The sequence below is a fragment of the Trichomycterus rosablanca genome, chromosome 19 (assembly GCF_030014385.1).
Source record: "Trichomycterus rosablanca isolate fTriRos1 chromosome 19, fTriRos1.hap1, whole genome shotgun sequence".
In the NCBI taxonomy this organism is placed as follows: Eukaryota; Metazoa; Chordata; class Actinopteri; order Siluriformes; family Trichomycteridae; genus Trichomycterus; species Trichomycterus rosablanca.
In genome coordinates, this window is record NC_086006.1 from 13,007,788 (window position 1) to 13,034,242 (window position 26,455).

Sequence of the window (26,455 nt, forward strand, 5' to 3'; positions counted from 1 at the left end):
GTTGATTTGATAGCAGAATGTCTCTCTAAATTTGAAATATATGCCTCTGACTAAGCCTTTGGTGGATCCTCCTTTTAGCATGATTCTTTTACCAGTTACCAACTCACCTTATTATTCACTTGCTTATTATGCTTTAAAAACACTAGCTTCAATATTCTATAAACTCATAAACGTATTTTACCAACTTTTTTGTAGTGTGTTGCAGGCATTAAATTCTAAAAGTATTTATATTTACAAAAAAAATGAAGTTGATAAGTGAAAACACTAAATCTTTTCTTTCTACTTTTGTTACTAATATAAATAATTAAGAGAACTAACAAATCACAGATTCTTCTAACTGTATTTTACAAAATGTCCTAACTTTTCTGGACATGGGGTTTGTATTTGCTTATTTGGTTATAATTTTCATCAATTATAGCAGCCCAAACAGGCAGAAAAAGTCCCGCAATAGACATGCCGCTGGCAGTTTAAGTGCTTTGGTCCGAAATGGTGTACGCTTTTGGCCACTTGGAAAAAATATTCCACACCAACAGAATGTACCGGTTTTCTCTTTCTATTTTGTAAAAGGGCCCAAGGGAGTCTACAGCCTCCGGACTGGAGCAATGCGTGGGACAGATCAGTGGAACCCTTCTTTGGCGTGCAAGTGTCGCAGCAATGCACAAACAGTTCGACATCTCAACTACACGGTCAGTACAAATACTGGCGCAAAAGGCGAAGGGTTTTGTTTATCCCAAAGTGCCCCATGGCCTTCAGGCCATGCACAAAGTTGAACACTCAAGCTTCTGGGGACCAACAGCTGCCATACCTTGGCATCTGGGACTGGGCTAGCCCATCTTACCACCTTGCTCCACTAAACAATCACGCTGGGACCAGTATGCCTTCACAGTAGGGGTGTGCTATATCGTATCGTTCACGATAATACCGGTATAATTTTACAAACGATACAAAAAGTACCATATCGTAATAATAGCGATATTCTGCGTACTTTACGTCACACAGCTACGCAAATGATGTACGTTCGTTACGTGGGTCATTTGGGTACAGTAACGAGTATGGCGGAACGCGGCTCTGCGGTGGAGGAGCTTGTTCCAAAAACTCCATGTCCACCATAAATTAATCTTTGGCAACCCAAACCCCAACCACCGATTGCCGGTGTTAAGGAGAATTCAGTTCCCCCTGTTTCCCCTTTAACGCGCATGTGCAAAAATCATGACGTTTTTTTCAGTTGCTTCGTTGAGCGTCGGTTTATTTGGAATATGTGTTTATAGCGGTATGTTCTTTTCAAATTTCATGTTGTATGTTAGGTAGTTTGTGATTAAATACATACTTTAAAGTACTGAGTGAACTACTGTCAGAGGTTTTATTGCTCCACCGCAAGTCAGAGGTTTTCACACTGCTGTCTTCAGCCTTGCTGTCAAACAACTAGAATTAACGTGTCAGATTTATTTGTAAATATATCCTAATACAGGACATGCTCTTATTGACACACTAGTTTGTTTCTTCTCGTTTTGTCACACAAGATAAAGTTTTGGTGCAGATACAAATAAACTATATTGTACAGGACAATAAGCAGTCTGTGTTATTATTTAAGGTTACTCATCTCAGCTGCACTACCATTTACTTTCAAAAATAGTTTCATTCATGGTGATCTCTCTTGTTCATTTAAACTTCACAAACTGCATCCATGTGATTTTAAAATTAACAAACAGTATGTAGAACAAGTTTAACCTATAGATCAGTCCATTACACTAACAACACATCGGGGGAACACATTTAACTGGAGACCTGGGGAATATGGTTCCCCACATGTATATCACTGTGTGTGTAATTATAAAACACTACAGTGATGCTGGTGATGTATTTAACTGTTGTCATTATGTAGAACAAGTTTAACCTATAGACCAGTCCAATACACTAACAACACAGTGGGGGAACAGATTTACCTGGAGGCCTGGGGAATATGGTTCCCCACATGTATATCACTGTGTGTGTAATTATAAAACACTACAGTGATGCTGGTGATGTATTTACCTGTTGTCATTATGTAGAACAAGTTTAACCTATAGATCAATCCATTATACTAACAACACAGTGGGGGAACAGATTTACCTGGAGACCTGGGGAATATGGTTCCCCACATGTATATCACTGTGTGTGTAATTATAAAACACTACAGTGATGCTGATGATGTATTTAACTGTTGTCATTATGTAGAACAAGTTTAACCTATAGACCAGTCCATTACACTAACAACACAGTTGGGGAACAGATTTACCTGGAGACCTGGGGAATATGGTTCCCTACATGTATATCACTGTGTGTGTAATTATAAAACACTACAGTGATGCTGGTGATGTATTTAACTGTTGTCATTATGTAGAACAAGTTTAACCTATAGACCAGTCCATTACACTAACAACACAGGGGGGAACAGATTTACCTGGAGACCATATGGTTCCCCACATGTATATTACTGTGTGATGATTCTTTTTTTTTTAATTTGCAAACTACAGGCACACACATTTTAAGAACAAAATATCTGTATTAGAAATTAGTGTTAAACTAAATTATGCATACATTACAATTATGCAAATATATAATAAAGAAATCCACCTCAATGCAAAGTAAAACTTAAATACTTGAAAAACTAACATATTTATAGCTTAATAAAAATATATTTTTTTAAAAACTAAATAAAATAAAATCTGAGATGTGCAAATTTATTTGGGGATGGTGCCCTGAGATTGACTAGCATCACATCCATAGTGCACTCCTGCCATACGTCCAGTTTCCCCAGGAACAGTTCTGGATCCTCCACGGCCATGACCAGGTTAAAGCAGTTACTAAACAGAAATGAATGATTAATTTACTATCTACTTTTTAAATAAACTAAAAGAGCAACATAAAATAAAATACAGCAACAAGCAAACTTTTTAGAAATAACGTCCCAGTTAACCTTGGTCTAATCTTCAGTACATGCCGGACAATTAAGATCTTCCTCTACTGGTGGGTTGCCAACACATGACTGGTGGTACCATCTGTCACATCCATCACAGGCAATCTCAATGATCACACAGTCCTTCAATTGATCAATAAAAAGTCACACAATAGTTTTATGGTTACATTAGACTTCTCAATTACAAGTGTAGCTATAATAGATAGATCACTTTATTAATCCCAGAGGGAAAGTCAAGGACATATATAATAGCATGGTGCAATGAAAAAGCCAATAAAATTAAGGCATTATTACTATTTCTTTGGTACCTCCAGTCATGTGTTGGCAACCCACCAGTAGAGGAAGATCTTAATTGTCCGGCATGTACTGAAGATTAGACCCAGGTTAACTGGGACGTTATTTCTAAAAAGTTTGCTTGTTGCTGTATTTTATTTTATGTTGCTCTTTTAGTTTATTTAAAAAGTAGATAGTAAATTAATCATTCATTTCTGTTTGGTAACTGCTTTAACCTGGTCATGGCCGTGGAGGATCCAGAACTGTTCCTGGGGAAACTGGATGTATGGCAGGAGTGCACTATGGATGTGATGCTAGTCAATCTCAGGGCACCATCCCCAAATAAATTTGCACATCTCAGATTTTATTTTATTTAGTTTAAAAAAAAAATATTTTTATTAAGCTATAAATATGTTAGTTTTTCAAGTATTTAAGTTTTACTTTGCATTGAGGTGGATTTCAATATTATATATTTGCATAATTGTAATATATGCATAATTTAGTTTAACACTAATTTTTAATACAGATATTTTGTTCTTAAAATGTGTGTGTGCCTGTAGTTTGCAATTAAAAAAAAAAAAGAATCATCACACAGTAATGTGGGGAACCATATGGTCTCCAGGTAAATCTGTTCCCCCCTGTGTTGTTAGTGTAATGGACTGGTCTATAGGTTAAACTTGTTTTACATATTGACAACAGTTAAATACATCACCAGCATCACTGTAGTGTTTTATAATTACACACACAGTGATATACATGTGGGGAACCATATTCCCCAGGTAAATCTGTTCCCACACTGTGTTGTTAGTGTATTGGACAGGTCTATAGGTTAAACTTGTTCTACATAATGACAACAGTTAAATACATCACCAGCATCACTGTAGTGTTTTATAATTACACACACAGTGATATACATGTGGGGAACCATATTCCCCAGGTCTCCAGGTAAATCTGTTCCCCCACTGTGTTGTTAGTGTATTGGACTGGTCTATAGGTTAAACTTGTTCTACATAATGACAACAGTTAAATACATCACCAGCATCACTGTAGTGTTTTATAATTACACACACAGTGATATACATGTGGGGAACCATATTCCCCAGGTCTCCAGGTAAATCTGTTCCCCCACTGTGTTGTTAGTGTAATGGACTGATCTATAGGTTAAACTTGTTCTACATACTGTTTGTTAATTTTAAAATCACATGAATGCAGTTTGTGAAGTTTAAATGAACAAGAGAGATCACCATGAATGAAACTATTTTTGAAAGTAAATGGTAGTGCAGCTGAGATGAGTAACCTTAAATAATAACACAGACTGCTTATTGTCCTGTACAATATAGTTTATTTGTATCTGCACCAAAACTTTATCTTGTGTGACAAAACGAGAAGAAACAAACTAGTGTGTCAATAAGAGCATGTCCTGTATTAGGATATATTTACAAATAAATCTGACACGTTAATTCTAGTTGTTTGACAGCAAGGCTGAAGACAGCAGTGTGAAAACCTCTGACTTGCGGTGGAGCAATAAAACCTCTGACAGTACTTTAAAGTATGTATTTAATCACAAACTACCTAACATACAACATGAAATTTGAAAAGAACATACCGCTATAAACACATATTCCAAATAAAGCGACGCTCAACGAAGCCACTGAAAAAACCGTCATGATTTTTGCACATGCGCGTTAAAGGGGAAACAGGGGGAAGCTTTTTTGCGGAAGTATTTCTGCACGCAGGTTTACACAGGGACGCAATTCAACAGAGCACCTCCACCAAACAGTGCAGGAATACTCTCAACATTAATGTCAACCACCAACACAGATGTAGTACTACTATTACTTAGTACTAATACTACTACTGTACTTAGTAGTAATTGTGGCGCGCTACGAGTAAAGGCCCACCGGGCTCTGCGTGTTCCAGTGTTGCCAGGTTGGGCGGTTATGCGCCAAACAATTTAATAGCAGTTAAATAACACTTCTATTTTAAAGAAAATATTCCGTTTTAAAAAGCTCCAGCATTGTAGAAGGTTATTAAAAGTAAAGTAAATTTTCAATGCTGATTTGGCTTAAGTGTTGGTCAGTCTGTATCATATTGTTGAAAGAAAATTATTTTTCCATGCATTCACACTGGCATGTTCTGGGGTTCAATTGAGTGCCATCATTACACACAAGTTGGCAGCCAAATGCCACTACATTATGTTACATTATTTTTACTGGAAAGACAAAATAAAGAAAAGTGTGTGTAATTCTTACATACTTCTTAAATTTTTTTACGTGTTAACTTATATTAATTCTAAATAAAACCTGAACATTATTTTTTTTTTGCAATAGTGTTTTCTCGAAATAAATAAAATATTTTTCAGTGTTTTGTTATATCGCCAAAAATATCGTTATCGCAAAAATAACCTGAAATATCGTGATATTATTTTAGGGCCATATCGCCCACCCCTACTTCACAGTCAGCCCATGAGGAGTCACAGCCGACCATTCAGGCACTGTTTGGGCCGTACCAGGTCTCGTAGTACAACTCCGGGTGAGACAACTATATATACACCAACCAGGGATAACATTATGACCACTGACAGGTGAAGTGAATAACACTGATTATCTCTTGGTCACGGCACCTGTTAGTGGGTGGGATATATCAGGCAGCAAGTGAACATTTTATTCTTAAAGTTGATGTGTTAGAAGCAGGAAAAATGGGCAAGCATAAGGATTTGAGCGAGTTTGACAAGGGCCAAATTGTAATAGCTAGACGACTGGGTACCTGGGGAACACATAGCACCAGGATGCACTATGGGAAGAAGGCAAGCCAGCTGAGGCAGTGTGATGCTTTGGGCCATCCATGTGGATGATACATTGACACGTACCACCTACCTAAGCATTGTTGCAGACCATGTTCACCCTTTCATGGAATTGGTATTCCCTGAATGCTGTGGCCTCTTTCAGCAGGATAATGCACCCTGCAACAAAGATGGTTCAGGAATGGTTTGAGGAGCACAACAAAGAGTTTGAGGTGTTGACTTAGCCTCCAAATTCCCCAGATCTCAATTCAATCAAGCATCTGTGGGATGTGCTGGACAAACAAGTCCGATCTATGGAGGCCCCACCTCGCAACTTACAGGGGGGTATTCCAGAAAGCGGGTTTAACAAACCTCAAACTTAAACCTTAACTCCGAGTTGACTTATCTCACCGTGTCATAGCCGGAGTTTTCGGTTCCAGAAAAGCGGATCAATGTTAGATTACTCAACTCTGAGTAGATTTAACCCTTCAGAAGCGCGTTCACGGTTACCTATAAACAGGCATTCTCAATGGAGTGGCGATAAATGGATTCACCATGGATGTGAATGAAACAAAAAGTAGCCCGTCACATTTTACACGAATAGAACTATTAAATTAAATGTTTGCGTATTCAGATCCTGAAAATGTTTTAGACGTAATAGTAAAAAAGACGTCGCAAATGGTAAAAAATGCTTACAGAGTTAATGCGTGAGTTTAAATTAATAAAAAAAAATTAACCATTATTCAACATTTAGCAGAAGGATAGGGCAAAATTGTTTAATATGTCAGTTGTAATATTTGTCTCGATTTTACACGTTTTTTCTTTCATTTATTCAATCTAGGTGTAATCCAAGTGGAATCAGATGTACATTGCAGCAGATAAAAATGAAACACAAAACTGTCTATGTTCAAGGCATGTTTATTACATGTAAATCATTAGTTTGCAGTGCATAAACTGTGGAATATTAAGAACTGCATTGGTACAGTCTGAACACTTTTTATTGCCATCTCTTCAGTGATTGGTGGAGTGGTTTTGAGCCTCCTGCAATTGTTAGTGATCTAAATGTCCCTATAGATCCTAATAAATATAAATAATGTTCTTTAATACAAAAAAAAAAAAAAACACTGTTGAAAGACGATAAAGAAGCCATCTCCGCTGCCTCAGAGTGGGATGATATTGGGAGGCCTACAGAGGAACAGTATATGTTGAACATAGAGCATGGCATTTCATTTGATCTACCATGGTAATGTGTGTGACTGTCCTCTAACAGAATGTGATGGGCAGTTCCGAATCAAATGAGGGACCATCCACCTCCAAAGCTCAGCTTAGAACAGTAAAAATGTCTTACCAAATATCTGAAATATTTAGAACACATTAAGCTATGTTTGATCATAACATGCTATTTTTGTCTCTTTCTTTCAAGTTGGGTGTAAATAAAATGGACTATACAAGGTCTATCTGGAGAAACAAACTGCAAAGTGTGATCCTCAGGTGGAGCATATAAAACAGACAAGGCTAGAAATTCAGTTGCTTGAATTTAAGATGGGTGTCGGTGCTAAGGGTGTATAAATATAAATGTTCTCACTAAAGAATAAGGACAAGGAAATGAACTTGTTGCATTGTTTTATTTTCAGTGATCATGCCCAGAGCCTGACCATTTGGCTTCAATATTTGTAATGTGGGTAGCATCACATAAGATCTTAATGAAAGCATCTCCATAAGATGGAGAACAGTAGGTTGCAGAACATGTATTAAATGTTACACTGTTTTATTTGACATTTGTTCATTTTTTAAGATAATGGTCACAACCTATACATGGAGGGATATTCTGTCTGCTGTTCAAATAATAAAAGACAACATTTTAATAAAATAAAATCCACATCTGTCAGCTACCCACCCACACACAACTGTAACATATATGCATATGATAATATGTGTAAAAAATAATACTTGAACAGACCCATAACAGGGCAGTTGCAACATTCATTGATATGTAGTAAAATCATGTTTTAAGTAACAACCATGTTTGGGGTTAATTACTACAATCAATTTAAACCACAAATGATTTTAGCTTACTAAACTGTGTGTTTAAGGTATTCTATATCAATCCATAACATTCCATCCATAATGTTATAATTAATGTTGTAACAAGCCTTTTTATTAATATTGTGATTATTGTGATTAATAATGTTGCAGCTGCCCCTTGTGGCAACCGTCCCCACTCTCCCCGAATTGACTGAGAATAAATCCATCCGGAAATGACTAAACTAAGTTTAATGACTCGTTCCCGACTAAGATCTCTTCGAATAATTTGCGCGTCGGTATCCACTGGATCCTGGATTAAAGGACACGCCGGGTTTGCATGAGAAAAGTGTGTGTAACCCCGGGTTAGGTTTAAGTTAACCTGCCAGCGAGCAGGTAACTGACACAGGCTCTCTTTAATCTCGGTTTCTGGAACGGAAAACCCCGAGTTTTCCTTAATTCTGAGTTAACTTACCCGGTTTAATCACTTAACCCGCTTTCTGGAATACCCCCCAGGAGTTAAAAGATCTGCTGCTAACATCTTGGTGCCAGATACCACAGCACACCCTTAGGGGTCCAGTGGAGTCCATGCCTTGACGGGTGGGTCAGGGCTGTTTTGGCAGCAAAAGGGGGACCAACACAATATTAGGAAGGTGGTCGTTATGCCTGACGGTATATATACTGTTTTTGTTTTTTTTGTTTGTTTGTTTTTTTACTATTTTGAAGTGATGCTGGTGTATGCAGTATATACTGTAACAGCAGGCGGCAGGGGATAGATAGTATGTTGTTCCGAATACGTAGAACATGCGCATGCGTGGTTAGTGTACTTCCTGTATCTGTCGAAGGAATTGCTTGGATGTAGTTGCTTATTTCGTTGCCTTTTTACCTACGCATTGTAGCTTAATGTTTTCTTTCCTTTTCAAAATTATTTTTAGTTTAATACACCTGTCTCCAATCATCAGCAATGACTTTAGTGAGCAGGAAATGTCTCATTACAGGTGCGTAATTAAAGTGTTGCTACTTAGCTAAAGAAACACCAATGTATTTGCAACAAAGCCAGTTAAAAGAACGCTGGTAACTGCCATAAATCAACAAAATATGCATATTGTAGAAGAGTCGAAATATGCTTTTGTACCAGTATCGGTGCATATATCTAATTTCCATTTGATATTCGGCATTTCTAAACGTGATTGTTTATGTCTACACTGTAATATAATCGAAACGAGACTGACGTCGCCTTCTGATTCGCAGCTGCTTATTTGAATGATCTGGCTAATGTGTTAACTACGTTTTAAAAATACAATGGTTGCAACTCTATGTTAATGTTATTTCTTTTAACAAAAAGGTTGGTTTGAATTATTGTAATTAGATATAGATTGTTTGGACACACCCGTGAATCATCAGTTCCATTGTCACAGATGTTTAAAAGCAAGCACATACATGCAACACACATTTTAACTTCACATCACCAAGCACAATGGGCTTGTTAAGTCTGACGTCACACGTGACGTTCGGACCATTTCCGGGTCCAAACGCAAACAACTATGATATGATAAGATAAGATAAGGCTGAACCTCTGAACCTTTTTATATATATTGTAAAAGCAATATTGCACTAATTGTAATTTTCTATGTTTATTGTCATAAATATTTCCTGTTTGGTTAAATAATACTTATTTGAAGTGGAGACTTGGTATTTTGACTATTGATAATTTTTCCTGGTAATCAATGTATGCTGTTATTCATTAGTCCTCTTTGGTTAGCCCTTAAGAGGGCAGAATTGTATTGGCTCTATATACGGAAAATATATATAAAATATACGGAAAGAAAGAGGACGCGGAGCAATAGATTTTTTACCGTAGTTTTGTTTGTTATACGCCAATTGCGAACATATTGAGTTTTTATTTTGTTTTTATAAGAAACTTGGATTAATGGATAAGCCAATTTAAGAAGAAAGTTAAAATAAATAATGTTTGTGGAAAACTTATGGAACTCTGTGTCGCTGTCATTGGAAATTGGGTTTACAAACACGAGTCATAAACTTCTAGTCCTTCTCAATAGCGATCTGGACGAGAAAAGGTCTTTTATATATATATATATATATATATATATATATATATATATATATATATATATATAGACAAGATGTGCAGTACACTAGTTCATGTCATTATTTAATTTCATGTCAACTCATCAAGAGGTAAGCGGTCATATTTTTAATTCATTACATGAAAACTGACATTTCTGACTCTTTGGTTTTACTTTTAATCAGTATAGCTTATAGCTTATAAAAATCAAAAATCCAGGATATCACATGTAAATTATATGAACATATTACATGTAAATTAAAAACAGCTTGAAACACGTGTAATGAATATACAATTTGACAGTTTACATTAAATTATGAACAAAAATATTACTTCATGATATCTAATTGCAAGAAAAGCGGTAGAAAGACAGTTGGGTAGTTTTTTTCCGACTCGGACACAGCACTGTGGTATATTGAAAATACGAGGGGTCTCAGCCAACTTGGACCCGGATGTGACGTTTCATAAGGTCGACACGTCACGACTTAACAAGCGGATAGCAAGTGTCAGATAACGTGGTGTGAAGCATGCCACCACTGGACTGGAAACAGTGGAGATGTGTCGTGATGAATCACCCTTTTCTAGCTGGCAGTCTGATAGACGAGTCTGGGTTTAGCAAATGTCAGGAAAGCACAGTGCCAAAAGTGGCCACGCTGTTAGTTGATTAATACATGAAGCTAAAGTAAAAGACAAACTAGCATATTCTGCACAGATACAGCATGGGCTAAATAAACAGTAAAATACTTATCAAACCTACAGTTTAACAGATGGTTGCATCATAGTGGTGTAAAAGGACAAGTTGCAGTCTGAACCAGTTCTCAGGAAGGTAGACATACAAACATTAAATAACTGAAAAAATAAATAAATGAATCAATGTTTTAAATTTCTGGCAGTAACAGGGTTAATCTACAAAAAACTGAAGATAGAGTTTTGCCTACCCTGGAGTTGGACATCTGCACTAAATCAAAAACACCCTGACAAGGGACATTTTGTAGAGACAAGTTATGCCCTTTGATTTAGATCTTTTTGGATGATGATTTAAAATCCAGGAGAATAATGACCCAAACACATTAAAACTTTAGATAAGTGTAGATGTAAATTGTAGATGGTTTTGTGTTGAAAAACACTGAATTAATTTTAATTATAGGTTAAAATTATAGGTGATTTTTGTAGTTTATTGTGTTTTAAATTGGATAGAAATGGATATACTCGTTATTTTTACACACCAATCTACACTTATTAAGCATCAAATTATTCAATCATCAGTTATTATTTGTTCAATTACATTAAAATTATTTAAAAATCATAAACTGAAATCTCTCATTCACAAAAAGCATTCAGCAAGTACAGCTAACTGCAAGTCTTTTTTATGTCTACAAGCTTTGCACAGCAGGATTTGCACGCAGGTTGATATTTCTTCTGGTGTGAAGTATTTTTTCCACAGTATTATTTACAGTAGATGGCCCTGCATTAAGAAATGTTCTTTTTGAATTGACAGTATTGTCACAAAGTTTTGCACAAAGTTGCAAGCCACCATCACTACCACCCATCTGTTGTATCTAATGAATCTTTTCTAGATAATTGATCAGGTCAACTCACTCATTTTATAATTAAGAGGTTTATTGAAAAGTTGCAAAGAAATCGGCTCTCCCCAGGCTCTCAGGCTGCAGCGTTCTGAGTCATCACCCCTAGCGGGAAGTTGAAGCACAGACCCCGTATTGTGCGTTCAATCAGTTTTTATACTTTTGGCAAAATGCCCTTTGCTCGCGAAGTGACACATACCTCTGGTCTCTGACTGATCTAATCAATTTTCCTGATTTTCGCTGAGCTGTCGTTTTGCCAAACTTTTTGGGGTGTGTGTGTGTTCAGCTGAGTGCATCAGTTTCAGAGAGCAGGATGTGCCGACAACAGAGAAGTTTTTAAGCTCTTACAACCCTTTATATGGAGTTGTTCTGTATCAAGTGTTGTTACAGTGTATTTTATTAAGCACAATTCCCCCTTTGGATGCAATCTATTGCATCCACACCAATTGTTTTAGGTGAAGAGCCAGAACTCAAAATGTTATACAATCACTAAGCAATACCTGAGGCCAAGGTTCGAGGCACAATCATAGGCCTATATGTAATAATATTGTGTGCAATGCCTAAATCCCTAAATTTAAATGAAGTTGGTAACATCTTTCTAATAGCAATTATAAAAAGTGACTTCATAGTGAAAAAACAAGCCGCAGTTTCAGTCTTTTTTTTTCTTTTTTTTTTTTCTCTCTGATGCAGGGTTATTACAATCAGTCCTTCTGTTTAGTTATTATCTTCTTCAGGTTGCCCATCCCGGTTTCGTCTTCCCAGGATTCTCCAACCCTAGGCTTAGGTCCCCATTGATGCAACACCTGGAAGTCATTTCGTCATCAGCTTATGCGACTGTGCCTGCCTTAGGTTGTCCTGGATTCAGTCAGGATCTTACCCGTCTTTGGCTAACCAGTCCTCTCTAGCTGGAAATTGATGGACGAATGATTTTGCTGATACCCTTGCATCATGTTGCTGGTAGTTTTACTGGCTTGTAATTATTATTTGAAGCATCGTTGCAGCGGAAATAATATAAAATTCATATCAAACACACATTCCAGTGTAACTTAAACCAAATCATACTAAACTATGCTACATGTGCCTATGTGTATGTAATTACTTCTACTTTATCATAATTCTATCAAGTGGACCTATATGTACAGGGGTTGGACAAAATAACTGAAACACCTGGTTTTAGACCACAATAATTTATTAGTATGGTGTAGGGCCTCCTTTTGCGGCCAATACAGCGTCAATTCGTCTTGGAAATGACATATACAAGTCCTGCACAGTGGTCAGAGGGATTTTAAGCCATTCTTCTTGCAGGATAGTGGCCAGGTCACTACGTGATGCTGGTGGAGGAAAACGTTTCCTGACTCGCTTCTCCAAAACACCCCAAAGTGGCTCAATAATATTTAGATCTGGTGACTGTGCAGGCCATGGGAGATGTTCAACTTCACTTTCATGTTCATCAAACCAATCTTTCACCAGTCTTGCTGTGTGTATTGGTGCATTGTCATCCTGATACACGGCACCGCCATTGGATGCACATGGTCCTCCAGAATGGTTCGGTAGTCCTTGGCAGTGACGCGCCCATCTAGCACAAGTATTGGGCCAAGGGAATGCCATGATATGGCAGCCCAAACCATCAGTGATCCACCCCCATGCTTCACTCTGGGCATGCAACAGTCTGGGTGGTACGCTTCTTTGGGGCTTCTCCACACCGTAACTCTCCCGGATGTGGGGAAAACAGTAAAGGTGGACTCATCAGAGAACAATACATGTTTCACATTGTCCACAGCCCAAGATTTGCGCTCCTTGCACCATTGAAACGACGTTTGGCATTGGCACGAGTGACCAAAGGTTTGGCTATAGCAGCCCGGCCGTGTATATTGACCCTGTGGAGCTCCCGACGGACAGTTCTGGTGGAAACAGGAGAGTTGAGGTGCACATTTAATTCTGCCGTGATTTGGGCAGCCGTGGTTTTATGTTTTTTGGATACAATCCGGGTTAGCACCCGAACATCCCTTTCAGACAGCTTCCTCTTGCGTCCACAGTTAATCCTGTTGGATGTGCTTTGTCCTTCTTGGTGGTATGCTGACATTACCCTGGATACCGTGGCTCTTGATACATCACAAAGACTTGCTGTCTTGGTCACAGATGCGCCAGCAAGACGTGCACCAACAATTTGTCCTCTTTTGAACTCTGGTATGTCACCCATAATGTTGTGTGCATTGCAATATTTTGAGCAAAACTGTGCTCTTACCCTGCTAATTGAACCTTCACACTCTGCTCTTACTGGTGCAATGTGCAATTAATGAAGATTGGCCACCAGACTGGTCCAATTTAGCCATGAAACCTCCCACACTAAAATGACAGGTGTTTCAGTTTCATTGTCCAACCCCTGTATATGTATTGTTGTTATGCAAGCTAAATGTATGGAATAACACACAACAAATTGTTAAGCTCAGACATTCAATAATTTCAGTCATTCTTGAATTTGGCGGTTCCTTGTCCCCCTTTAGATGGTATCAGTCCTCCTTACTTGTTCTAACCTGCAATCATAACACAGTACAGTACACACAAGAAACACACAGACATACAACACTCAAGCCCAGTACTCCTCATCTTCTTTCTTGTCATCTGGACTGTTGGGTCCAGTTTTGTCAGACTGAACAAGAAGGATGGTTTCCTTAGCATTCCCTTCTCCACCTGCACCTTTTTGAATCCCAGTATTTATGAATTTTACCATCAGTGCCTTGATACATGGCACACAACAACAACCACAAACTATTGGTAATGCCAATCCTACACACACTGCCATGGCCAATTGAGTAATTACACCCTTCCAGGACCCAAATAATTGTTCTATCCATTTTGTGAATGGGTTATCTATTCCAGAGTTCTCCTTCCATTCCTTGGATAGGGTCTTCTACCCCTCCAAGGCTCTGGACACAGTTCCGTCTGGTGCAGTGTTGTTAGGTATAAAGGTACAACAGGTGGCCCCAATCATGTGGCAGACACCTCCTTTGTCTGCTAGTAGCATATCCAATGCCATTCTATTTTGGATAGTCATTAATGAGGTTTTGTCCAATTGATCCCTAAGTCCTTCCACTGCTTGAACAGTGAAGTTTACAAAACGTTGTTGGTTGTAGTAAAGATAATTTATCCAATCTACATTCTTATTGATAGTTGTCCACCAAAAGAATACACTTTCAAACCCTGCTGCAATTTGATGTATGGCCTTAAACTCGTCTGGAACTCCTCTAGGAACGCCAATACCGTCAATCCAGACTGTTTTATTAAAAGAACCGCCAGGCTTCACTTCTCTAGTCACACGATGGTTTGCCATCACTTCAGCAGGATTGTTCACACCTCTTTGTCTGAAAGTCTTTATCAAATACACCAAGGTACAATGTCCCGTCCAATCACCCCCTTTTAGCATTCTCCTAATTTTCATATCTCCACACAACCATAATAAATCCACTCTAGCATATGATTGGTTTGTGAAGTCATCCTTATTAAATTCAATATCATTTATGGTTAACGTTTCCTGACACCAACCCTCAGGAAAGGTTCCTCTGTCCATGCCACCACTAGAGTTTGATGAAAAACAGGTGTATTTGCTCTTGTATACTCTAATATTAGTAGGTGTGGGTTGCGAGGTTACTGGATGTGCATTAGACACTTCACTACAATCGCCTTTTGGATCATTGAACAGATTGATTAGGCATGCCCAATTCTGATTGTCATTAGCTTGCACTGGATGAGTGGCTAAATTTGGTTTGGCTGCTGCGCAAACAAAGCAGTTATCTGTCTTTACTGAAGATACTGCGTACCTGACCCATTCCAGCCAGGTGTTTGTGTCATCATAACCTGTTTCTATGGCCAATTGGTCCCTCCATGTCATCTCTGATTTGACTATTACCATCACCTTTTCCCTTCCTCTCACTTTCACTTCTCTTTATACCATCTTTTCTCTTCCCTATTTGCACATGCTTTCTATTCTAACTTACTTTTAACTCTTTTAGTTGTCTTTTACTAAAACCACCGTTGTTCTTAACACCCACTCTTCTCTACCCACATTGCAACATGTAAAACAGCATTTTTTCCATAGTTTCCAAAATAAATATAACACTAATGTGTGTACTAGTGCTGGACAATAATTCGATATTGATATATATATATAACGCGATAGAAAATGTTTCAATAACGGTGATATGATTTTTAAACAAATTCGATCGATATGCATACGTCAGTGCGTGATGACGTACGCCACAGGCACGAGGCCAGTGATCAGCGTTACCGCTCAGCACTCCGCTACAACACGGTGGATATCAGCGGCAAAATGAGTTCAACAGCTGTGAGTGAACAAGCATCCACAGTTAAAAAGAAGCAGTAGAAATAGTTGATAAGAGAGGAAAGACTAGACTCTTTTTTCTGTATTCTTTTAGCACAACATCTGCTGCAGAAAATTCTGCAGCAACTCTTAAGCACTTTTTATATTCCTTATCCTGGTTGAGCACTTCTGTTCGAAAATGTTTACATACAAATAATAATCAGTCCATGTTGTGGATTAAAGTTAGTTAAGACCAGAGGTGGAAAGTAACGAATTACATTTACTCGCGTTACTGTAATTGAGTGTACTTTCTTGTTTTTGTTTTTTGTTTTTTCTTTTTGTGTACTTATACTTTTTAAAGTAGATTTCACAGCCTGTAATTTTACTTTTACTTAAGTATGTTTTGTATTACGAATTGTAATTCGCTACATTTTAAATAAGATCCGTTACTGAGTAAAATAATAAACGCTAAAGAAATCGCGGCTGGGAAACTGCTGCAGTGAATTCTGCGATGGGGAATCTCGATTCCTTTTAAAGAGCCGTATATATATATAACGACTCCCAGAAGCACGAATCGATTCCTTTATTTCAGGTTAAAGGGCCGTTCAATAGATTCAAATAATTCTACGACACATCACTAGTGGTTATACAGTTTAAAAAAGTTTTATGGGACTAAAATGACACATTACACATCCCTAAATGTTTTAAATGTTGTATCAACATGTTTCTTCTATTATATTTAAATTAAAAACAACTATTGTGAGATTTATATCCACTTGTCCTGTTTGCATTACACAGAAGAGACCCCCCTCCTGTTAATAAAGTAACTAAGTGACGTTTACTCTGAGTACATTTTAAATGAGTTACCTTTTACTTGAGTAGATTTTTAGACTAGTAATTTTACTCGTACTTAAGTAAAAATTCATTAAAGTAATAGTACTTTTACTTGAGTACAATATTTTAGTACTCTTTCCACCTCTGGTTAAGACATATGTTAATATATTATATTATATATTGTCAAAGCTTATGTTTATTTGAGAATGATGTGTTTTTGTCTGTATACAAATGCTGAATACAAGTAAAAGGTGAAAGCTAATTTATTTGTATTATTATTAATATTATTATTATTTCTAAAATATTATGTAGTTTTAAAGGGTGAGATTTTATAGACTTTGCAAATAAATTTTTCAGAGGTTCGCAGGTACAGCCTTTCAATGTTGGTGTTCCTGGCAGTTTTTCTGACATTTGTATTATTCATATCGATATCGGAATTATATCGTATCGACCGAAATTAGGAGTTATATCGTGATATAAATTTTAGCCATATCGTCCAGCCCTAGTGTGTACATATAATCTCAATTTTAACATGTAATTGTTTTTCAACAAACTTCCCCTTACTTTTACCCATTGTACTGCTTAAGTTCACCTGGACAGTTTATTTAAAAATTTTATGTGTAACATAACAAAACATTTCCGTGCAAGCAGCAGCACTGAGAGACACTACGAATTGTTACAAATCCCTTTTCTCTAAACAGGAGGTAAGGCTGAAGATTACCTTCACCAGGCGTCCCTGAATCTGCATGCATATCCGTAGGTCTGCCAGTCGAGCTGCCCCAGCGCAATGTAACACAGGATTTAATACACAAAGCAGCATATTACTAAACTTTAAGTAATATTAAACGTAAAATCGTATTCCTGCTATTATAATCCCCCCTGTTTTTCATATTTAACACTCAAATCTTGATAATAAAACATTTGTGATAGTGAGTATTGCCCCAAAATAAACCTAAATGAGATCAGTGTGGAGACCCCGCATATGCGGAGACCGACCCCCCTTAACATCCTCCACCAAATGTGGGCAACTGGAACAAAATAAAAAATAAATAAAGACGTTTCTCGGCTGATTTTGTTAAAGCATCCATCACTTGTGAACAGAATGCAGAATAGAAGACAAAGTGACAGCAACCAAGCATTAAATCTGCATTTTTGCCTGTGTCCAATTAGAATTTTGTCCATTAAATATTTTTGATCCCATGTCTTTGCAGGGTCGTCCAGACAGAATTTCAAAAGGCCTAAAGGCTATTTTTGATGTTTATCTCATGCTCATCTGTATGAGAATTATTGAAAGGGCCTTATTTTTAGCGCTTAGTCAATTTGTTCTTTTACGGTGCCAATTTCCCTCTCCACAGCTCCTCCAATAGCTGGGTGATAAACACAATGTTGTCTCAGTTCAAAAGATTATTAAAGACAGGATGCCCTTGTTGCATTTGGCAGTTTTTTTCCTAGATTTGCATAGATTGTTTTATTATGTCCCCCCTGTTTGACACATGGATATACACATGGGTCAATTTGGTATGGTATAGTATTTTAGGAAGGCATGGTTCGCCCACTGGACATCTCCAAACATCAGGAGACACACAGTCAGAACCATCTAAACGTCTTATCCTGTTGGAAAGCACAGAATTTAACGTTAGTTAAATCAAAGTCTGGTGTTGGCTAGACCTGTAAACAAATAATGTCGTCAGTGAGCAGTGAAAGGTGTACAACGGCTTTGTCAGCAGTGTCAGCTCTGGCATTGTCCTGTAAAATTGGAACAAAACTTTTAGAATATGCATAATTTACAACCGGCTCCCTGTTTGGGCAGCAGAATTGCACCCACAAGTTGTGCAACAAGGTATGGTGGGCGATTTTCAAATTTAAATTAGTCAAAAAAACCCTCTCCCACCAAATACAACCAAATTGTTCAATTCCATATGTGAAAGGTTACTTCATAAACATGTAAGCAGTTTTGCTTTCAGTTAGTCTAGAAGCTGTTATTACAGCATGTAGTTCAACAGCTTAAGCAAATAAAATGAATAGGAGGGACAATTATATAAAAGTATCATGTGCTAAAATTTTTACTAAGCCCACTTGTTTCCTGTCTGTTGCAGCATCTCTGGATGCAAATCCCTTCACAAACACTTCCAATTCAGCATTCCTATCAGGCCTCGGAAAAATATAATTAGATAAAGTAATACAGTCATGATGTTCACCATCTCCTGCAATTAGTAAAAAGTGGTAGGATTAAGCACATTACAGCATTTGATAATAATGTTCATTTTTAGGAGTACACTGTAGTATTTATTTAATCATTAAGTTGATATGTGAGATGTTTTCCTTTCAGTTATAAAACATAATTTGGCACTGACAGGGTTAGATAAGCGTAACCCCAAGATCACATAGTATAACTACGGATATTTCTGTAGTAGACAAAGACAAAAAGAAAATCCTGCAGAAACAGGATCAAGTTAATACAAAAATCAAGCTATCAAATGATCACCATAAAAAAATAAAAAAAGGACAAATACCATAGTCATCTTTTGTCAAAGTCAATGTTTAAGTCAGTCAAAACCCAAGTCAGATATATTTTGTATGTCTCCACAAAGACTTTTCAGCTTCAGGTTTCTTTTGAATATGACTATGGGCTTTTAGGTTCTGTCTGTGAGCAATGTCAAATAATAGTCTCAGAAAAAAAAATATATGGCACCATATATATATATATATATTTTTTTTTTTTTTTTTTTTTTTTTTTTTTTAAACTTTCTTTTCTTTTTCCTTTTTTTCTATTTTTTTTTCCATGTAAACAAACTTTATTGAAAGGAATGATGCAGAGAACAAACCAGATGGTCCCAGATCAGTGCTTGAACCCCCAGTGAGCAGCCTAAGCCTACAGTGGCAAGGAAAAACTCCCTCAGAGCTTAGAGGAAGAAACCTTGAGAGGAACCGAGGCTCAGTAGGGGAAGCCTTTCCTCCTCTGGCTGGCACTGTGAGATGAAACAGCTGGAACAACTGGGCGCTTGGTCCTGGCTTGTAGATAAAATTATATTAACAACCTCAGCTAGATCGTCGTCTCCATTGCAATGCCTTGGTGAGGAGCTGGCCTGATGTCTTCATAATTCTTAAGCCATGAAGTTCTGTTCTGCCCACTAGTGAAAATAATTTACTCTTCCAGATGTACAGAAGTGCCACAGATTAGAACAATGCTGAGTAGGTACATGTCACAGATACATTGGTGCTGAGGTAACTAATTATGCTCTGCTTTAGAATCCTGGTATGGGAGGAGCTCAACATCTAGAAGCTCAGCTCACACAATCACAGTATTCATTCTGTAATCCAACACTTAAGGTGTTGAAGTGAGAATCCTGGTATGGGAGGAGCTTAACATCTATAAAGATGAAGCTCAGCTCACCACAATCACAGTATGCTTGTCTTTGCTCTTCATCTAGGGTTAATCTTTTAATTTATTAGCGGCATCAAATTCCATCTGTACCTTTTCCATGTTTTGTTTTGCAATTTTCACCAATTTCAAACGTGCACTGGTATCTGGGCTGGATTCACCATCAGTTGGGTATAAGTCACACTTTGTCCACTCATCAAACAATTTACCAGCGCGTTTTAAAAGTTGTGCCCGACTGGATTTCACAGTAGTTTCTTCTAGTCTATCAAGGATCTTTTTTTTCAATGGGCCAGAATTTAGTTTTACTCATTTTGATAGTTTTTTTAGAGTACTTCTTAATATAACTCAAAATTCAGCACAATAAGAAATAACAAAGCAAATAGTAAATATATACATATATTGCAAATCACTTATTTAACGTAACACCACTATATATTTCACCCATGTAAAAATTATGTTCCCCAGAATCTCACTCCTAACCTATTTAGTTTGGAATTTGATGTACTAATCGTGGTAAGGACTCCACAATAGCAGGCAACGATGTTATCACACAAACTATCGTTCCTACGGGGTTCGAGAAAATACAATGCAGTTCTCAGGCGTCTCTGACCGTACTTTTCAACCAAAGAATTACTATATCACCATCACTATTCACCTGGACGAGGAATTATACAGGGTGCACGATCTGTAACCTCCAGTACCACCTGGACGAGAAATTATACAGGGTGCACGATCTGTAACCTCCAGTACCACCTGGACGAGGAATTATACAGGGTGCATGATCTGTAACCTCCAGTACCACCTGGACGAGGAATTATACAGGGTGCACGATCTGCAACCTCCAGTACCAGCGTGAAGTTGGCTTTACATATATGAACTATGGACGATTTCGGGACCGACTGCTCTAAGTTCCGACACGTACACTTCTCATTCCCCGTTTGCCAATCCTGCCCTACGCGAATTCAACAACAAGGATCACAAAAAGAGACCTTTTCATCTCTACAGGCGTGGATCTTCCACCCTGAACACAACACACGTCCTTGTTGGACCAGATTTATAATTCTAAACTAACTAAACTAGGTGGAGATACCGCTCCACTCACCACACGCCGGTGGTCAGAGTGTGTCCTTACAAAAATCACACAAGCTGGAGATACCGCTCCACTTTACCACACGCCGGTGGCTCTTATACACTCTGTCGTTGGCCAACTTTCCCTAAGTGAGATTCTACCAAAACACCATTTGAAATATAAACAGTAAATGAGAGTAAAGGAGAGCCGATTCATCAAATAAATTTCTACTATAATCAATTTAATAGCACTTACGGTGAATATCGGACCAACCACACTCGCTTCTAAATAATAAAAACAGCTAAAGAAGGACTAAGCGCCCTTACCTTTCAGATCGGTACCCAAGCGAGTGTAGAAGGTTCTTTATTCACCAGGCGTAGCCTTTTTTTGACTCCTCTTCAATACGGATGAAAACACCGGAGAAATGACAAATAATGGAAAAAATAAAAATACCAATTCAGTGATTGCTGATCAATTTCTAATCATCCTCTGCTACCATTTGTTGTATCTAATGAATCTTTTCTAGATAATTGATCAGGTCAACTCACTCATTTTATAATTAAGAGGTTTATTGAAAAGTTGCAAAGAAATCGGCTCTCCCCAGGCTCTCAGGCTGCAGCGTTCTGAGTCTTCACCCCTAGCGGGAAGTTGAAGCACAGACCCCGTATTGTGCGTTCAATCAGTTTTTATACTTTTGGCAAAATGCCCTTTGCTCGCGAAGTGACACATACCTCTGGTCTCTGACTGATCTAATCAATTTTCCTGATTTTCGCTGAGCTGTCGTTTTGCCAAACTTTTTGGGGTGTGTGTGTGTTCAGCTGAGTGCATCAGTTTCAGAGAGCAGGATGTGCCGACAACAGAGAAGTTTTTAAGCTCTTACAACCCTTTATATGGAGTTGTTCTGTATCAAGTGTTGTTACAGTGTATTTTATTAAGCACACATCTTTGTTTCTTGCAGTGTTCCTTAATGCAGTGTTCCTTACATTTACTTTTATTTGATTGCAGACAGTTTGAACCCAAGATATTTCATGTTTTGTCTGCTCAACTTCATTTCATTTGTTAATATACCTCCATGCCTGCATTTCAGGTCTGCAACACATTCCAAAAAAAAGTTGGGACGGGGCAATTTAGGGCTAGTAAAGAGGTGGAAAAACTAAATAATGATGTGATTCCAAACAGGTGATGTCAACAGGTAATTGTAATCATGGTTTGGTACAAAAGCAGCATCGTAAGGAGTCTTTGATGAGCAAAGAGGATCTCCAGTTTGTCAACAAATGTGTGAGAAAATTATTGAAATTAGAGATGTCCCGATCGGAATCGGGGCCGATCAAGGCATTTTTTAACTGATCGGTATCGGCTTTATTAAGGCCGATCCTAATTCCGATCCTTCGTTTCACGTCAGCATGTCCGCTGTGTGGAAATACTTTGAATTGGAAAGTGAAACAAGTCCAACAGCGAAGTGTAATGTCTGCAATGCGAGCGTTTCACGAGGCGGTAGGAGCAGAGCTGCGTTCATTACTGTAGAATTTTACTATTTATATGGTGTGTGAGTCAAGGATCACTCCGGTTTATAAAACAATAACTTTTAATCCGAGTATGAAAACTTAAGGACCATAACATTCAGAGTTGCCATGTTACAAGACTGAACGACATCTCAGTATCAAGCACTCTGATTGGCTTAGTTATGTAACCGAGCGTCGTAGTGATGCACTTGCTTAATTAAGAAATAAATAAACGGTATATTCACAAATTGTCAGGAGCATAACACTTTATTAACTAATTCTGTTACGGTACTGAATAGCGGACAGCTAGAGTCATCGCGTTAGCCAAGCACGCTATTCCACGCACTATGGAAGCCCCAAATGGTCAAAACACACTCACATCGCGTAGAAACGTCCATCAAACCATTGAGATGCTGATTTCCTCAAAAAGAACCGTCACTTCATTTTGAGTGTTCTAGTTGTACTACTACAATGCTACAAGTTTGTTTACTTTTATTTTGTAAACATAAAAGAACATTAAGCAATAGCTTGGATGCAGGCAATTTTTTTCCTACAGCACTGCAGAGCTGTTCAGTTGTTAAACATATACATTGGATTAATTTGAATAACTAATGTACTTGAAGTGTGCACTATGTGAACAGTATTATCTAGTTCTTATCTAGACAATATTTAGAAAATACAAGTATCGGTTTGAGACTTGGTATCGGATCGGGATCAAAATTAAAGATCGGGATTGGGAATGAAAAAACTTGATCGGGACATCCCTAATTGAAATGTTTTAAAACAATGTACCTTGAAAAAATTGGAGGGGATTTGCATATTTCTTTCTCTACAGTGCATAATATCATTAAACGATTCAAGGAATTGGGAGGAATTTCAGTGCCAAGTTAAGGCCAAGGGCACAAGCTTAAGCTGAACGCCCGTGATCTTCGTCCCTCAGACAACATTACATCAAGTACCGCCACTCAACAATAGCTGATATAACCACATGGGCAAGGGATTACTTTGGCAAACCTTTGTCAAGCACTACAATACAGTTACATGAACAAATGTCACTTAAAACTTTACTGTGCAAAAAAGAAGCCTTATGTTAACCATGTCCAGAAGCGGCGTTAACTTCTCTGGGCTCGAAGGCATCTAGGATGGACCATCACACAGTGGAAATGTGTATTGTGGTCAGATGAATCAGCATTCCAGGTCTTTTTTGGAAAAAATAGACGCTGTGTGTTCCCGGTCAAAGACGAAAAAGAACCATCCAGACTGTTATCAGCCACAAGTCCAAAAGCCAGGGTCTGTCATGATATGGGACTGTGTCCGTGCCCTTGGCAAAGGTAATTTACACATCTGTGATGGCAGCATTATTGCTGAAAAGTACATTGAGATCTTTGAGCAACATATGCTGCCTTTAAGACGTCATCTTTTCCAGGGATGTCCATGTATTTTTCAACAAGACAATGCAAAACCACATGCTGCACACATTACAAAGGCATGGCTGTGGAAGAAGAGGGTACGGGTACTGGACTGGCCTGCCTGCAGTCCTGACCTGTCCCCAATAGAGAATGTGTGGAGAATTTTGAAACGAAAAATGCGACAACAACGACCCTGTACTGTTGCACAGTACAAGACATGTTTGCAGGAAGAATGGAACAAAATAAAACCTGAAACACTAAATCGCTTGGTATTCTCGGTGCCAAAATGTCTTTTCAGTGTAGTGAAAAGGAATGGCAACATTACAAAGTGGTAAATGCTGTACTGTCCCAATTTTTTTAGAATGTGTTGCAGGCCTGAAATGCAGCAATGGATGTTAATTAATAAATTAAATGAAGTTAACTAGACAAAACATGAAATATCTCATGTTCATACTGTCTGCAATGAAATACAAGTCAAAGTAAATGTAAGAAACTCTGTGGTTTTTTTTATTATTTGCATTTTCCATACCGTCCCAACATTTTCTGATTTGGGGTTGTAAATTTAATAGCTTAATTGAGAATCTGAAAAGTGAATGAAACTTATTAGCTTAGTGCTTCAGTAGAGGGGCTAAGACTCAAAAGAAATCTGACCGTTTGTACAAAGTAATTGACATGGTGAACTTACACAGATATACTGTATATGATTGATGTCATCATCTGACCTCCGTGAAGCTGGCCCCCCATGTGGTCAGAAATGGAATATAAATATTATTATTCGTTTGTGCTGGTTTGTGCCGTAGGAATCATCGTTTGTGCTGGCACCGTTTTAGAGAAATTAAGTATTATATTTTATTACCCGTGACGTCACTCAGCCCCCCATCAGAGCCCAAATTGCACCAAAACCATCTCATTCGTTTGTGCTACGTTTGTGCTGGTTTGTGCTGCTAAAAGAAACATTTGTGCTGTTTTAATTCTCAAGTTATTACGCTATAAATATTACACCCGTGACGTCACCAGCCCCCCATTAACGTCCAAATTGCACCAAAACCCTTTAATTCGTTTGTGCTACGTTTGTGCTGGTTTGTGCTGCTAAAAGAAACATTTGTGCTCTTTTAATTCTCAAGTTATTACGCTATAAATATTACACCCGTGACGTCACCAGCCCCCCATTAACGTCCAAATTGCACCAAAAGCATCTCATTCGTTTGTGCTACGTTTGTGCTGGTTTGTGCTGCTAAAAGAAACATTTGTGCTCTTTTAATTCTCAAGTTATAGGCTAAATAATATATTTTTTTATAAAGTGAGGACACCTGGCCCCTAAAATGTCCAAATTGCACCAAAACCCTTTAATTCGTTTGTGCTACGTTTGTGCTGGTTTGTGCTGCTAAAAGGAACATTTGTGCTGTTTTAATTCTCAAGTTATAGGCTAAATAATATTTTTTTTTTTATAAATTGAGGACATTTAGCCCAATAAAATGTTCAAATTGCATCAAAACCATCTCATTTGTTTGACATCATTTTGTTTGACGTCATCTCATCTGGATGATGTCATTGGATGTGGATTCCACTTTGCACAGATATGTCAAAGCACTCAGCCATACTGCGTATCCTCTTCAATATCCTCTTGAAACTAAACACGCAGTTTTAATTGGTTTTCATGTTTTAATTGATATTCCTGCAATATACACAACTTATGGCAGAACATAACTTACCACACGTTTGTAAACTGTGAATCACTTAACACTACAGAAATATACACTACAAAAGTATAGGTTTTACATGGCATTCTCTCTATTCATTCTTATTTAGTCGCATCAATAATTTTAATGTCAAAAGTCCTTTGATAAATAAACCAATTGTCCTTATGTGACTTCTTAACAGTGGGGCCAAAGTCTGAGATACAGGGTGGGGACCTGTTTGACTGTAAGCAGTCATTTTCAGACAGCGTAACTTAAACTTAAACCCCTAAAATTTCTTTTCCAGGTAAAAACGTGACTAAAATAACAGTAAGATGACTTATTTTCAATATTTTGTACTTTATTGTCACTTTATGAAGAGAAAAGTGTCTCAGTAGACTCAACATCAGTAATAAAATACTGAGGCAGAGTTGGAGTGTTTGTTGTATGAATACAAGTATTTTATGAAGAATGCAATGCATGTCTAATTTGACATGCAGTTTACTGGTGATCAGGATTCCCATATGTGTATCACTGTAATGACACTGTAAAGAAGTAACCCC

The 26,455-nt window shown here is 37.7% G+C and overlaps 1 protein-coding gene across 1 annotated transcript in view; it reads left to right on the plus strand.

The window, feature by feature from the left end:
* The first annotated feature begins 8,933 nt into the window (after positions 1 to 8,933).
* Positions 8,934 to 26,455, plus strand: part of edem2 (ER degradation enhancer, mannosidase alpha-like 2) — a 38,939-nt gene continuing 21,417 nt past the window's right edge. Inside the window, exon 1 of the mRNA XM_063015266.1 lies at positions 8,934 to 9,031. Coding sequence (XP_062871336.1) covers positions 8,937 to 9,031 — 95 coding nt within the window. The 5' untranslated portion in view covers positions 8,934 to 8,936. The remainder of the gene's footprint in view (positions 9,032 to 26,455) is intronic.